General features: G+C 37.4%; 1 protein-coding gene across 1 annotated transcript; it reads left to right on the top strand.

Annotated features, from left to right (window-relative positions):
* The first annotated feature begins 2,528 nt into the window (after nucleotides 1-2,528).
* On the top strand, nucleotides 2,529-16,469 carry racgap1 (Rac GTPase activating protein 1). Its single transcript, XM_038309434.1, has 17 exons — nucleotides 2,529-2,689; nucleotides 2,969-3,081; nucleotides 3,190-3,392; nucleotides 3,485-3,624; nucleotides 4,089-4,158; nucleotides 4,282-4,335; nucleotides 4,434-4,511; nucleotides 4,719-4,836; nucleotides 7,283-7,425; nucleotides 7,595-7,759; nucleotides 7,842-7,937; nucleotides 9,990-10,188; nucleotides 11,533-11,638; nucleotides 11,894-12,026; nucleotides 14,065-14,191; nucleotides 15,390-15,486; nucleotides 15,611-16,469. The coding sequence occupies exons 2-17, from the start codon at nucleotides 2,997-2,999 to the stop codon at nucleotides 15,684-15,686; spliced, it is 1,890 nt and encodes a 629-aa protein (XP_038165362.1). The 5' UTR covers nucleotides 2,529-2,689; nucleotides 2,969-2,996; the 3' UTR covers nucleotides 15,687-16,469.
* The last annotated feature ends 248 nt before the right edge of the window (nucleotides 16,470-16,717 follow it).

Raw genomic sequence — 16,717 nt, 5'->3', positions numbered from 1 at the left:
AGTTTCTTAATATCAAAATGGTTAATGTTTTTAAAGAGGAGGCAAGATTTGTGTATGTACTAGCTTATAAAAAATAAAGAAACAATAAAACAAAATCTATAACAGGACTTGGCAGCGCTTGTATATATAACATTTACCGTATTTCGTAGTTTCCATAGTAGTCAAAATTTTAAAAACAGTTCACGATTAAATTAAATCTTAGTCCTTCTGTTAATCTTCCTTCCTTTCTCCTCTGTCTTATAAATATTTTTTCTCTTTTTAGTTTTTTGAGACTATAAACCCATCTGGACTTTTATGTCATCATTTATTCCATTTTTTATCATATGATACTCCTTCTTTTTGATTTATAAATATTTTTTGTACAGTTCTTCCCCTAGGTTAGTGTGCAACCCCTAGTGTTGCATAGTGTCAGGGTTGGAAACGATATAGATTCACTTACTTTACAGATATTTAAATAATTTCTCAATACTTTGTACTTTTTTGTAGTTTACAAAACTGTATTTTGATTTAAGGATTTACCTCAGTTACATATAGAGCAATGAGTTACAGTGCTCCATTAGCTGGTTAGTGATCAGATTTGATTATTCATCAGCCTTTAGTAACGCTAGTAAAAAACTTTCTTGTACTTATAGTTTAACTTGTCATGTAGTAATGACTTAGTGTAATTATGAACAGTCTACATCTAAGAAGGCAACATTACACCTACACAGGAAAGTGTGGGAAAGTAATGATTAGTCTGGAGTCTGTTTTATCATCTGATCTAACAGCGGATCTACTGGACACAATATGGGATGATGAATAGAAAAAAAAACAGATTTTGAGGTAGACGAAAAACTACAGAGAAGATGCATAGATGTTGAAGTACACGGATGGTTTGGTGTGATCCTAGAGACAGTAGAAGGTTGGAAATTAAGGGTTAACAAACACAATACTTCCACAAAATCTATTAGATCACATTTGAAATGCCTTGGGAGATAAATAATTTCCAATGACAATAATTGACCTGCTTGCAAACTTCTTCCAAGTTTAGAAGTTGTAAGAATAGCTCAATCCGGATAATTTAAACAGAAGCTTCTACTTCTTGTTCCTAGCTCCCATCCCTTTACCTTTCATGAGGTCAACAGTAAGAATACTATCCAGGATAGTATAGAAAAGGACCTCCAGGCGCCTGTGCTGAATCCACACAGCCTGTAGCTGTACAGATGTCATTATGAGGTGGACACACACATGAATGATGCTGGTCAAACTGGGACAACAGATGCTCCTGTTACAGAAATGTGCTAATCTTAAAACATATGATGATGAGGACATTTGCAGGGTTTCATTAACACTTTATAGGGCAAGTTACCATTTTAGATCACTTGCATACCCCTTACAAATGAATTCCACCCCGTCCCTCAGTGAGTTCTAGAAGCACAAGATCTATAGCCAGCCATTCAACAAAGATACTGCTATATGGCTGTACATCTTATTTTGGCATTTGACCAATTAGATGAGCCCTTGAACGATATATTATCTACTGCAAATTAAGTTGGAAACAAAAAAGCCAAGAAAAAAAAAGGTAAAAAGTTAATTAAAAAATTAAAAAGTAAAGTTAAAAAGTCAATAAGCCTAGTTAACAATTATATTTAGGTTTATAAACTAAAAAATGTAAGTGCCAGTTTCAGCATTAATGCCTCTAAGGTTATGTTGTACCAAAAAAAAAAATGGGTTTCTTTCACTCTCTGAGTGTTTTATATGAATTTCTAATAGAAGCACTTTTGTTATTTTTCTTAAAATATTCGGGCAGGTTGGCGTTTCCTGTTATAACGTTGACATTCATTTTTGCCATCAAAATATTCATATTTTTTTATGTTACAAAGGTAATAAGGTCTTGTCCTGGAATCCAATAACACTACTGGCTTGAAATGTTGATTTTTAAAGGATTTCGCTGAGTGCCCTATGAAGGGTTAAGAGTATAAAGAAACAATAATTTTTTTTATTAAACTTCATGAGGTTGGATGTTCCTATACATCCCAAAGGATGTTAGACAGCCATAGCTCCTATGTCAGAAAGGATTGTTGTTTCCTGCTTCCTCTTCCTACCTCCTTCCTTACTACCAGCCTAATTTGGACACCACATATCAGACTTGATTTGTGTAGCAATGTTGGATGTTTGCTAGGGGAGGTCTAGTTGAGACTTTTTCCTTGACATGGAGCGTGGAAATTCTGATCCGTTTTCCACAACCTTGGGACGAAAATAATCATATTCGTAAAAGTTCCGCTTACAGGTGGTGACCGGAAGTGTTGTATTTTATTTTATTTATACATTAAATACATATAAAATATATATTTTTTCATACAATACAACTAGGGGTGGATTCAATCTATACCCTTATATTGGAGTGGAATACATACAGATTTGTTCCTTTGGTACTTTTACAGGGGTTTTTTTGCATTAAAAGTGACCGTTATGCTGATTTTATTTTGAAAGGAAGAAGACGGAAGTCATAACTGTACCTTAGCGTGACACCCATATCGCGCTCACTGATTGGCCAGCGGCGAAATTTGAAAAGAAACCCGCTTAGACCAGATGCGGCTACCCAAGGATACTGACAAGAAGGTGACCGCTACAAAGAGAAAATGAGAAGAGACTGCTAAATTAAACGACCGTCCAGAAGGCTTTTTTTGTACGGAATTTCTATAATCAGGTTAGTAACTGTAGATAGTCCGGCTGTTTACAAATGTAGGAAAGAGGAACAAAGTTAGCTTAGCCGTTTTGTTGTGTTACTTATGTCTTTCGTCGAACAATTGTAACGCTACTGTAAACCTTATTAGCCAGAGCTAGATAAAAAACGGTTATGAAAATAAGCTATTTAACCCCATTAGATAAAATATGTGTAATTAAATGTATTTATTTGATAGGCAAAGCCTACCTCAAAACTAGGTTTTATCGACCCACTCAAGTAGAAGGATGTTGTTTGTTTCAGGGGCTACTACGGTATACTGCTGGACAAGATGGAAACCACGGTGCTAAACCTCCAGAGCCTTTATGATAATCTGAGGACACATGTTGAGCTTATCAATGAGAATATTGAGCCCAGTAAGTGGTTTATGGTCCATATTTATATAACTTTAATTTTAATGTTTTGCTGCATATGCTTTAACTAATTGTATGTCCCTGTTGTGAAATATTAAATCTCCATTATAGGCTTCATTCAGATGGTCCAGAACTTTGAGGACTGCCGTCGCAAATGGGCGAGGACTCTGGAGGAGCTGGGATCCTGCCAGGACATGCTGAGAAAAGCAGAGATGGAGAGGGGAGCTTTGGATGTGAAGCTGAAGCATGCCCGCAACCAAGTGGATGTGGAAATCCGGCGTAGACAGAAGGCTGAGGCTGACTGTGAGACCCTGGTACTGCCACTTAAAAGGCTAATATTTGTCTTTATGGTTTGCCTTCATGCAGCTATTATTTATTCCTAATTTTATATTTCAAATGCATCCAGGATCGTCAAATTCAGTTGATCCGGGAGCTCTTAACCAGTGAGGGATCCACCAACAGCATCCAGCTGAGTGCTGAGCAACGTTCTGCTCTAGCCTTCCTTAATACAAACTGCCAAGCAAACAACCAGAATACCAGTCGGAGGTAGTACTTTGTTTAATGAAAGATATTTGATACTGTTACTTTACAACCTTTATTCTCTGTAGTTTGCCGTGTCATTGGTTTTTAGAAATTAAAACATGCATTACTGAAGTTATTTGTTGCCAATTCATAGCAGATCTACGCTAAAGGTATCCAGTTATTTTTTGAATGTGTATAATCAAATCTTTCGACTACAATTTAATCATAGATCAATTTAAAAACATACATTTTTATATGATCCTTGTTTTTATATAGATGTTTTAATTTGTAATACCTGGTAAGAAGTATTGTATGTATGGAATCCTATATGGCTGAAGGAGTGGTTTCGTTGCTTCATTTTGAACAAGTCCACACTGGCAATAGATATTAGAATATATTGAGCTACAAAATGTACTGCTCTTATTTGTTTTAACTGAACTGAATTTGACAAAGTCTTCTAATTAGTATTGTTTTGTTTCTTCTCGCAGACTGGTGACAATAGACGAGTCTGCCTCCATCTTGTCAGATATAAGCTATGACAAAACTGATGACTCCCTTGTAAGTACCATCTTCCTTTGCATTATTTCTAGAATAGATCTCTCTAATATCCTGTTTTAGATTTGCATGCGACTTAATACATTTTGTGCCTTGACTTAAAAAAAATGTCCTAACCTATTGTAGGATTGGGATTCCTCCAACATCAGAACAGTACGACTCAAGAAAAGAGAAAAAAGGGTATTGTTTGTGAATTTCTTTGCTTTTAATAACAGAGTAATCAATGAGAGTATGTTATTGAAAAAGGACAGGTGTCATACCTTTTGTCCTGATCACAGCGCTCCTCCAGAAATCTCGTTGATGGTCCTCCAAGTGCTTCTAAAAGATCAAGATCTACTGGCAGAACCTCAGAAAGGGTAGGCATTGAGATTCTAAATTCTCTAATTCTAATCTCTTAATTATGTGGTATGCAGTTTGTCATAGTTGGACATAATTTAAATGCTTAGATTTTCATGATGTATTCTCTTAGCAGACAGACTTCTCTTGCAGCCTATTTTTTCTCACATTTGCCTGATTTTTTTTAAAATATTTGTTTATTTTAAATATTTTTATTGATGCAACAGGGAAATGAGACCCTTGTGACAAAGACAACAGTAACTGTGCCTGTAAACGGAGGACCTGTTGAGGCATTCTCTACCATAGAGACTGTTCCATACTGGACTCGCAGCAGGAGAAAGACTGGTGAGATTTGTTACACTTTATGTGAGACTTTAGCTGCGTGCCTTATCTCTGTCCACAATTTTTTTTTTTATTCTTAAGTAATAATTTTAAGGTACATGTTCAATCAAATTTCTATTTTGGCTCCAAACCATCATAAAAACTAAGAGAAAATGGATAAATAATTTAGCTTCATTCTTCCATGTCTTTATTTTAATTGCATTAATGTCATTGTGTGTTCCAGAGCTCAACTAACAGCTAATATTTATATCTATCAAATCATATTTTTATATTTATATTCATAGAACTTGTGTTAAAGCCATAGACTGCAGTTTCTTTACCAAAGATATTTTAGTTTTGCAAGAGCCTACTTTATTTATATTTTATTTTTTAAGTTTCCCATACTTGAATTGTAGATAATAAAACTCTGGTGCGGTTATCTTCGCGTCTAAATTCAGACCTAATTCGATCCAATCTAACTACAGAAAGCATACTTTTCTTTGGCTTTAGCATGCTATCATAGTAGTAGGGTTGTCACGATACTAAACTTTTCAACTCGATACCGATACTAAGGAAAATATTTGATATTCGATACCATTTTCGATACCACAAGGATAAAAACACAGACTCCAAAATTCAACAGAAATATTTTTATTAATTTATAAAATACAATAAATACATACAATAAACAATAAGAACAATGAGGTTGTATGATGTGCACAATATTAAGCAAGCTTGATAAAAAAAACTTATAAAATTAAAATTAAGTGTTCCTTCCTTGGCTATGCTTTGCACACATAACAATGACACTAGCCAAACCGGTTAAGAAACAAAAATAATTCTCAGCAGCTGCACCTCTTACAAAAAAAAAAGTCTGAAACTGAAAAGAGCACAGAATTACTTAATCACACAGTGTTCTGAAAGTGCATTGTCCTCTATTCTGCACTTTAGATAAATGACTGCTGAGGTGCCACTGGTGTTGGCACTGTATCGTTACTTTTAAAAACGAGTATTGTATCTGGATACAACATTTCAGTATCAATACTTTTTTGAGTATCGATACTTTTGACAACCCTACATAGTAGTAATGTCTTACCCAATCTGTCGGGTGCTGCTTAGCAGCACTGCATATAGTATACTGTGCATCTCCTGTGGCTTGTGTTATGCATTCTTTGATGCGATACAATAATTAGACATAAAACCTTTCAAAAACAGCCGGCCGGTGTGTCGGTGTATCTTTAAAACTGACCAGAGGACGTTTCTGGTGTGATTACAGCCTTAGATGAGGGCTTTAGACCCTATCACCTGCTCTTAGACAGTCGGGCTTTGTATTTGGTAAATAAACCAGAATGGGTTTACGATTATCTTAACACAGATGCTGAAAAATGTATGCAATGACTTCAGTCCCCATTTGGAGGCCGGCGTAAGATTGTGCTATTCCTTGATTTTTTTTTTTTTTTTTTTTTTTTTTTTTTTTTTTTTTTTTAATGCGTACAGGTCTTAAAATTCAGCGGTTCTTGCGGAGATACTTAACTAATTGAAATTAGAGTTTGAGAAGTTATTGGATTTTGAAGCAGAAGTTGTAAGGTTTTTATTTGGATCATATCAGAAAATGCATTGCTAAATGGTCACAAGCTTATATATATTTCTTTGAGTAGTTTCAGATTGTAGCCTAAATCCTACATGTATGGGAATAGTTAAAGAATTGGGGACAAACCTTTGTCTTTAAATCTAAGTGGATAAAGCCCAATGATGTGACAAGATTCATAGGTGCAAAGGTGACATCATAAAATGTCTGGGGTGTGGGCATTGTAGTTTATTCTTCTTACATACAGTATAGCTTGGCAAAAGACATTTACTTGGATTAGCCTGTGAATAATTAGCAGTTTCATGACTGTTCTTCTGCCTTTATGCCTTTAATTAATGTACCTAAAGATTTAAGTTATATGCCATTAGCCCAACAGTGGCAACTAATGTTTTTCGAGGGTTGCATTAGACTATATGATTTTATCTTAACTGGTTGTTGGTCTCTACATAGACCTTTATTTTTTATATATATATATATATATATATATATATATATATATATGACACTAAGAGGTTAAAGAATTTCTGTCAATTTCCTTTTATTTGCCTTAGTCTGAACCCATTTTCTCAAATACTATTTTGTGTATTGCAAATTGATTTAATATGTTAACTAACTTGGTTTTTTGGAGTGTGCACATTTGACACCAACACCCTGTAGATAAAACCTTGTAGGAACAATTGGATTATACCCAATGTTGTTTTCCGTCATAAAATATAAACTAAAATTTTTTCTGCCTTTGGCAGGAAGGTTTTTTTAGGATAACAAATTGGTTCTGGAATTATTTGTTATTGTTGTTTTTCTGCCACAGCTCAGCCAACATAATTGCATCATCAAGTGCTTCTCTGACACTTAGGATTTTTCTATTGAATCTTTCCCGTTCAGCTGCCATGGAGTGGGACTCAGAATCTGTCAAGTCTCAGGATGTTTTTAAGGCACCTGACAATCCTGAGGGAGAAAATAAAGCTGGGCCCAGCACTCCACAAAGCAAAGGAGGCGTCCGTCTGCATGAGTTTGTGTCCAAAACTGTAAGTCTATCTTTGTAACTCTAGATTAGAGTAGTAACACTATTTTGAATTGGATTTAAAGATTGGTTCTGAACTTCATTTTTTCTTAAAATGTATCCTCTTAAGCAATAATAAGGACATTTAAGAAATAGTAAGGATGTAAATTCCACCTAACGGCTACCTCTTACAGGTAATTAAACCTGAATCCTGTGTGCCGTGCGGAAAAAGGATCAAATTTGGCAAGCTTTCATTGAAGTGTCGGGACTGCAGAGTGGTCTCGCATCCTGAATGTCGCGACCGATGCCCGCTGCCATGCATCCCCAACCTGGGAGGCACACCAGTCAGAATTGGGGAGGTATATGATTATATCTTTATTAACATTTCAGTTGATGTTCAGCCTCACCTTAACAGGGTTTCCTATTCCCTTACCGTCTTAGGGCGTCCTTGCAGACTATGTTCCAGACACGGCCCCCATGATTCCCCCTCTTGTGGTCCACTGTGTGAGTGAGATTGAACAAAGGGGGCTGCATGAGGTTAGTAGCGTATGCTCTGATTTAATGCCAAATTGTAGAAAGAAGCTCCCATTTTTTTAGTTTTTCTTTTTAAGCTTTCACAGAGACAGGAGGCTTGTAGCTGAGTTTGTCTGTTTTGGGGGAATAACATTTTTAACATGGCTTTATGAAAGCTTTAAATGAGGATTGGTGTGAAAAATGCTTTAAAATGTTGCAGCTGTGGGAAAAAAAAAATTTTTTGGGTGGGTTCCTCTAGATCCGCGGTTCTCAAAGTGTGTGTCGCGACCCACTGGTGGGGAATTGAGACGTGACAGGTGGGGCACGCCAAGTTCCGGTGTGTGTGTTGTGTGACTATAAAAGTAGAACTTGTGAGAGCAAACTGTCCTTATAGCTGTATGTTGCCGCTTTTTAGACCAATCAAACCCACAAAGTAATCCTTACTAGCCTATATGCAGTCTAATTAAAAGAACATTAGATATGAGAAAAATTTCACCTGGAACTGAAGTGCCAAAATAATGATTGACGTGACGTCGGCATATTATTTGTAACGGAATAAACTTTCGCGCCCCAGTGTTGCCAACTCAGCGACTTTGTCGCTATATTTCAGACCCCTCCAGCGACTCTTTTTCAAAAAAGCGACTAGCGACAAATCTAGCGACTTTTGGAGACTCTTAAAAGCACGTATCGTTCCTTTTCTTGTCCTCCAGCGGCAGGTGCTGCCGTGGGGCGCCTCCTCCCTCCCAACCCCGTTCTCCCCCGCTATCGCAGGAGTCCCTCTCAGCGCTGCAGTAAGGGACACAGCATGTTTACCCTCAGCGTCCAGACAGCAAATAAAGCGCACATGCGCCGGGATTGACGGCGCAGGTTGATCATAAATAACTGAATTTCAAATATTTTATCTTAAATAACGCCGTTTGATTCACACAGCCACATGTTCATGTTTCTGGTTTGGAGTGGAGAGGGAGTATCCACTCATCGGGCAGAGAGCTGTGTGCATTCTTCTTCCCTTTGCCACATCATATCTCTGTGAGATGGGCTTTTCAGCTGTTGCTTCACTGAAAACAAAGCATGACTTGAGAGTGGCAGTATCAAGCCTGCAACCCCGTTTTGAGAAACTGTGCAATGCAAAACAGGCTCATTGCAGCCACTGATGCAGGGATAAATAGACCTGTCTTGCCAGATGGATTTCACTTCTTTTCTTTTATTAACAGATTGCAGAGTGGAACTTTAATTTTTTCTATCTTTGAGCTTGATACAAATTTTGACACAGCTGCATTTTTATTTTCTTTATTTTTGAGCTTGCTGTTATTTGATGTAGATAGTTTGTATTTAGATACTACTTGTTACTTCAATAAAATTGGAACATTTTAAGATTCTTTCATATTTCATTAGCATTGTGTTGGGGCGATGGGGACAGGCGGGGCTTGAAAATTCCCCCTTGTCCAAAGTGGGGAATGACAGAAAAAGTTTGAGAACCACTGCTCTAGATCTACATTTTTATCTCCAAATTAAAAGAACTTTATGTAACAAAAAAATCAAAATGTCAGTACATGTGCAGAACTGATGGAGATCTAAGTCGAAGGATACAGTGGTTGTATAAAGTAAAGACTCTGGGAGGTGGGAATGGTGATGGAAATCTCAGGAACAATTGTGTTGGAAGCTTTAAAATTTCATAAGACACAATATATGTGGAGATGGAAAGTTGACTCCCTGTGTGGATTCAGTTTATTGTGTGACAACTTGCCAGTTATTAATGTTTTATCACTTTTTTTATGACTTGGATGGATAGATTTTTTTTTTTAATAAAAATGTAATGCGCCAATTCAGCTGGTACCCAGCGCACATGGGCTTTTCAGGCACTGTTTATGTATATATATTTTGTCTACATAATGCAGCTTTTGGTTCTTATCTGACAAAATGTGGAAAACTTTAATGAGCCTGAATACTTTAGCAAGACAGTGCAAACTTGTCATGTGTCCTGTTAGTACAATAAAATGTTATTTCAGGTTTATCCTCCTTGGGGATGTTCCAACAGCATATGGGTGGTGATTGTGCTATTCTCTCCCCTTTAAGGCTGGTCTTTATCGTCTGTCCGGTGCCGATCGCACAGTGAAGGAGCTGAAGGAGAAGTTCCTCCGCAGCAAAACCGTTCCTGTGCTCAGCAAGGTGGACGACATCCATGCAATCACTGGCCTCCTTAAGGACTTCCTGAGGAACCTGAAGGAGCCTTTGCTCACTTTCCGCCTCAACCATACCTTCATGGAGGCAGCTGGTATGTGTTACTTCATGGGACTAGTCTAATATAAATTTTTTTTTATGCAGAAAGGGAAAGATAATTGTAAGCTGTTCAAAAAAAAAAAAAGAATAACGATAAAACAGTAGTTCTGACAGTTATCTAGTACAGATTTATAACAGCTTTTTGTGTTTTGTTGTCTTTGTTAAATTTGTTGAGAAGAAAATTAAACCTCCTGGCAATAAATTTTTTCAGGCAGATTATTGGTGTTACAGTTATTAAAGGTGGGGTATGTGATGTTTTCTGGAGCATGTTTTTACCATACTGATTGAAAACCTCCTCACGAGCCCATTGCGCCAACTGAGATAGAATGTTTGAAAAAAAAACAAAATCTTTTAGTCCAGTGTAGAGGGCGTAGTCAGAGGAAAACGCAAACCAATAGAAGTAACTATCATCCCTACTTCTACTGGTTTCTGGCACGCCCATCAACCGTCAGCTCTGAGCTCTCCCCACCCCTCCCCCCTGCGCGTTCACAGACTCGTGACACCCCCCCCCCCCCCCCCCCCAAAGTGCCGCTGAAGGGAGGACCTGTTCGAATTTACAGACAGAACTCTTGTGGTCTCCTTATTTTCAAGGACTTCGAAGGGTCCAGTCTAGGTAGACCGCGTCCTTGGAGGATGCAGCCCAGGTTTTTGAACAGAGCCTCTGATTAAGAACAGGGCTGCCTGCACTGACGCGGCTCAGGGATTACGTCACACGGAGCGTCGTGCGCAGTGAAATCAGGACATTTCCTCACTTTCTAAAAAAAACCCGGGACGCCCGGGACAGGACGTGAAATACGGATATGTCCCGGGAAATACGGACGTTTGGTCACCCTAATCAATACTTCTTGAAATGACAACCGTGACAACTTGTTTACGACCATATTGAATTGTTCAACACTCTTACCGTACTAGGAGAAGACGACGCCATCATGGAAGTTAGCCTGTTATGTTGTGGTTAGCTAGTAATAGACATGAGCTTCTCGCCTCATCCCGAGTCACGTGCACTCGCGAGGTCTCGGCCTGTTTCTTTCTCGTTCTCGGGAACATCCGAACATTCTCGACTGACAGCAGGCGCGTTCATGTAATTTGGAGGCGTGGTTTCGTGGGGTGGGCTGAAGGTGTGTATTTTCAAAAATGTAGCTGGCAGGAACCGTTTATCCAGGATCATATACCCCACCTTTAATGTTTTATCACAGGGGGTAACACAAAACAAGCACTCAGAGGGAAATCTGTATGTGCTTGTTTTTGTTTAAGTTAGAAATATTTTCATTTTACCTTAACAATGAAAATTGTTTATATTGCCTTGTTTCAGTTGAGAAAATTTTTTTTCCTCTCGCAGAGGTTTCAGATGACGACAACAGCATCGCTCTGATGTACCAAACAATTGGTGACCTGCCGCAGCCCAACAGAGACACACTGGCGTTTCTGGTTCTTCACCTGAAAAGGTCCGGGGGCTAATGTCTTCTTCATTTGAGGACTTTAATTGCTTTTAATATGCTTTTCATCATTCTGCTTTATCATCTAATTAAACTGGTGTTGAATAAAAAAATAAAGTATATGAAAATTCTAAATTCCTAATTGTCAAACACAGTTTTCAGTTGATCAAAAAGTCATTAAACGTAATGAATCCTTTGTTTATACAGGCAATATATTTTTCTTTACATCAATGAGAAATTAATTGGCTCTATAAAATCTTACAGAGTTGCTGACAGTTTGGACACTAAGATGGATATCAGCAACCTGGCCCGTATTTTTGGCCCAACTATTGTTGGCCATGCTGTCCCCAACCCAGAGCCCATGACAATCCTTCAGGATACCAAACGCCAACCAATGGTAGGTCTCTTTTTTTTTTTTCTTGATTTATTTCCATGCAAAGCTTAAACCTTTAAAAAACTGTTTTTATTGAAAATGTAAATTATATTATATAAACATCTATACCTCTACAATTAATCAAAAAGGAAGAAAAATCTAAATTTCTTAAAGCTAATTAAGCTTTAAATAACTTTGGAGACCAATAGATTAATGAGATGTGATAGCAGGTTTGAAGGAAGCAAACAATCAACATTGACACATGGTGTTGATTGGCCACTGCTGCGTGAGAAAAACCTTTCCATTCTAATCCCTGTCATAATAAATGTTTGCCATAGAATATATGTAAAACCAATCACAAACAAAGTAGATGGATTCTAGTACGCACTTGATCTAGCTTATATACTTAACAATCTGCAAATATCTGATTCCTCAGGCTAAAATGGGCTCCTTAGTTGACAGAAGCACAGGTCTATAGATGATGTATAATTCTTCGTTCCTTAGTAATGGATGGTTGAAGCTGCAATCTGTGCACTTCTGTCTCCCATTGTCTGTTCAAATCAACATTTGAGTGTGATATTTTAGCTAGAGATGCACCAATCGGATACCTACATTGGATATTGGCTCTAATATTGAGTACCGTAATTTTCGGACTATTAGCCGCACCTGAATATAAGCAGTAGAAGCTAAATCATAAAGTACATTTATATCTTTTTTAATTTGTTACATAACCTGATAGGACTCTCAGCTCAGATATCTGTATCAGATTGGACCGGAAAAAACTGGATCAGTGCAATTCTGATTTTAGCCACGAGCCTGTTGGATTTTAAAATCCTAAGATTCCACAAAAATATGCATGTTTTACAAATGGTGCGAGCAGAGATGCTGTAGGAGTTTTTTGTTTTTTTTTATTTTTCATGTGCTTTAGTGTGCACAGCGATGGCACGCCACATGAACACATGATTCAAAAGTAAAAAGTAGAAATAACAGAACATGGAAACAATTCAATCTGTAAGGATTTTGAAATGGAAAAGGTGTAGACACCCTTCAATAGACTCATTTTACCAAAATGCTGGAAGCTGTGGAGAAATGCAAAGAATGCTAAACATGAATAATTTAACTTACCAGCAAAAGCATTCATTTTGTCACCTGCTCCTATTTTAAAGCTTCCATTAATTCTTGTCAAATTTACAACATACAGTTTTACCCAACCACACATGTCTATGTGATAAAGCTGTCTTATTGAAATTCCTCTTTTGCTGCAGACATCAATATTCTATGTAACTTGCTAGAGGGGAAGCAAGCTTTTTTTTTTTCTGCACCCTTACCTTAGAGGATGATTTCATTACTGTAAAAGCATTCTCCATCTTTAATTAGCCTTTAACATGATTTCCTCTTTAGGTCACAAAAAATCTGATTAAAGTGAATAGAGGTGTGACGGCTTTGTAAATGACAGTGTAATTAAAGCAATTGCTTCAAAGTGGACGAAGGAAAATGCTAAAAAAAGAAAATCTATACAAAATATTTTTATAAATGTATTCACCTATTCAGTGATCATAGTCATAAAGGTTTAGTCAAAAAACAAAAAATTGTCAGATTGGGGAAAAGGTCTGGATTAACAGTTTTTACTGTTTTTGTTGTTGTTTTTATCAGCAATACCTCAGTTTGTTATGTTTTTTACCTCATTGAACACTTTGTCATCATCTGCACTTTGCCATTTGAATTCCATTAACCCGCAAATTAAAACATGTTAAAACTTGATAAAAAGGAATATTGTAATTTGAACAATGGTTAAAGATTGATTGGCTTTTATTATATACTTGTTTTTGTTATTCAGATCCTTATATGTCATAATTCAGACCCAACAAAATCCCCTCCCTCTATTAATGGCAGCTCACAACTGAGTCGTGTAATTTTACTTACCAAGAAACCATTACAGTCCCACAGAGGCCTCTTGTATTAATTCCCCCTGTCTTGCTTAGGGCAAGTTAAATCAGTGCAGCACTGGTGCAATAAAATGAAGCGATCCACTAAAATAACCAATTATTCCATTTCCGTTCAGGTTGTGGAGCGTCTGCTCTCTCTGCCGGTGGATTACTGGAGTCAGTATGTGATGGCTGAAAACGTGCAGTCCAATTTGAATCATTTGATCATCGAGAACGCAAACTGCTATGCAACCCCTGAGAGAGGTAGGAGCTCACTTTCCTTCTCTGTTTCTGCAAGACTTGTGTGGTGCTGTTAAAGATTTGTTGTTTTCCAAACACATTTGGATATGAGAACCCACAATGAGCCTAATAAAAAGAAAATACATTTTTTATTATTTGTTTAGGGAAGAAGGATAACAAAAGGAGGCTGGTCCTGTAGGAAATGAAATTGGTAGCTGTTACCTGCTATCAAGAGTTTACAACAAGTAGCAATAAGTCCTTTTTGGATGATTTGAGCTTAAGTTAAAGTTTGTCCAAACATCTCGGGTCACCAAAATACCAATTTATAACTTTTTTTTTATGACTTTTGAGTCTTTCTGGCCTGCTTTGAAATCTTAACCTACTTTGTAAAGGCTGGTTTATACTCAGAAACCAGGTCGTCTCCATGCGTGTCAAGGTGAATGCAAATGTGCCCCTCGCCCTTCCGCAGACACTCTGGTGCACCTCTCCAAAATTGTAACAGCAGACAGTGCCGCAGACAGGAAGCCTCTGATTGGTCCAATCTAAATCCACTCTACACTATGGGTATTTCCTGTTTGGTATCTTAACCGGCTTGTTTTGTTTGTATGTGGAAAACAACTTGTGAAAATGGAGCAGCTAGAAGATCGTGGTGCGTGAGACAATGGGACCCTTTTTCCACCTAGATCCCTGCTCTTTTTCGCCCTCATGTCCCTCCATTGTTACACAAACTTGCCCCTTGCGTTTTTCCACTTCCTCGCCCCCTTGGCCGTATCTAAGCCCACAGCTAGTTCGTGATTCTCCCTCTTGCGTTGTGGCGTGGAATAACGTAGCGCAGACCACGCATCAAAATTGGGCATAAATCAAAAATATCTGCGACACACACACTGCTGCGAGAGTATAACCAGCCCTAAAGAATGTTTGCTAATCCATTGGGGAGGTAATGTTTTGTGGGCTTTATTTTTATTAATTTTATTTTCTTTAACAGAATTTAAACTAGGTGAAGTTAAAGCTACCAGTTTCGGAGTTCTAATTGGAATGTTTGTACAGTTTTTTTTTATTTTTTTAGTCGGTAAATTCGATTCATTGATTTATCATATTGGTCAATGATCAATTGTTTCAGCCCATTGTTAATTTGAACTATTTAAAGTAAATCAATTTATTAGCTAAGGAACATATTATAAAATCCCATTACCTAATCCTCTATAAACTGTTTTTGTTGCAGGGAGCATGCTTGGACCCCTCGGCACCCCAGAACCCCTCACCAAAACCCCCTCCTCCAGCTCCCTGTCTCAACGTATGAGGTCCACCTTGACACCCAGGTAAATAAAGGATAATGTTCTTTGCAACGTTAACATAGCTTTAATAAACGACTGTAGTGAGCTCTCTTTTGTGCATTTATTACGATCCATGGCTGATTTCCATGTGTGAACTATTTCATTACAGATTTGGGAGCAAGAGTAAGTCAGCTGTCGGATTTACTCATCAAGGGAAGTTCTTTTCCTCACCGCTCCTCAAATAATACAACACTGCTCCAAATGACCTTAATCCATCCTCAGATTCATTACTCTGTACTAAAAGATGAGAGGTGATGCTGTTGGACGGATTTAATCAAATAGATTTTGCTTTCTCTTGCTTTTGACTTAAACTAAACGTATTGCTTCCATTTCAGATCATTATAAAAATGTCAAATATTTCCTGAAACTTGTTTACAGATGAAAAGAATATGTATGTGCAGCTTTTATTGTGGCTACGTGTTTTAATTTTTTGGGCTCCAGTTAAATGTGTCACTCAGAACCTGGAGAAACCATAAGGCATTTCATTTTAGGATGTAATTAGACAGGATTATTTTGTTGCATGAAAATTCAGTTTAGTGTTTGGTTATGTGGGGGCTTGTAATCTAAATGTGTTGAACCTTATAGTCCATGTTGCCATCAACTTCAAAAATCATTAAGACAGATCATAGAACAGGTTTTGTCTGTTGTTTAATACCCAGACCAGTAGTTTGTGTGGTTTTATTTTTTGTTTTTTATTGTATATTATTGTTTATTTCTCTTTTTAAATTTGTGTTTTGGGAAAGTTAAACCAAATGCACTGCCAAATGATCATTGCAGGTTTCCTGTCTGATTGTTTCACTCCTCTGTTTCTTCCTGTCTGTAAAAGTTAAACTGCTGGGGAAAAAAGCTATTTTAGTAGCCAGTTTAGCAACTGTGGCATTATTTGGTCTTATATTAACACATTTTATACAAAACCATTCTCTGTAAAACCATTTTTCATTGTGGAATACATTTCTAATACCTTCAAACGTCTCCTGTCCTTATTGTTGCAACTTCTTCGAGTTTAACTGAAAGTCTTTGACCTTAGTCCTGATCTGTTTAATAAATTCTGCTTTAAAGGTCCTTCTGCTTAATCAAAGGCAGCTGAACTTAGAGATTCTTTAAGAACTAATCCGTCTCTAAAGGCTTCCTCCTCAGTTGCTGTCGGATTCACTCAGCACATAAGCCATGTGGACTGCAGATTAGAGCGATAGCTGCATTATACTTCATTAGCCAC

The sequence above is a fragment of the Cyprinodon tularosa genome, unplaced genomic scaffold (genome assembly GCF_016077235.1).
Source record: "Cyprinodon tularosa strain WSP-4 unplaced genomic scaffold, ASM1607723v1 ctg66, whole genome shotgun sequence".
NCBI lineage: Eukaryota > Metazoa > Chordata > Actinopteri > Cyprinodontiformes > Cyprinodontidae > Cyprinodon > Cyprinodon tularosa.
The sequence above is the reverse complement of the archived record's forward strand: the minus strand, read 5'-3'. Positions and strand labels throughout refer to the sequence as shown.

Excerpts from the sequence above, each read along its gene's own strand:
- racgap1 (XM_038309434.1), top strand. The coding sequence starts at position 2,997 with ATGGAAACCACGGTGCTAAACCTCCAGAGCCTTTATGATAATCTGAGG. Across the intron at positions 10,189-11,532 it reads TACCTTCATGGAGGCAGCTG|AGGTTTCAGATGACGACAAC; the intron begins GTATGTGTTACT and ends TTCCTCTCGCAG. Across the intron at positions 11,639-11,893 it reads CTGGTTCTTCACCTGAAAAG|AGTTGCTGACAGTTTGGACA; the intron begins GTCCGGGGGCTA and ends AAAATCTTACAG.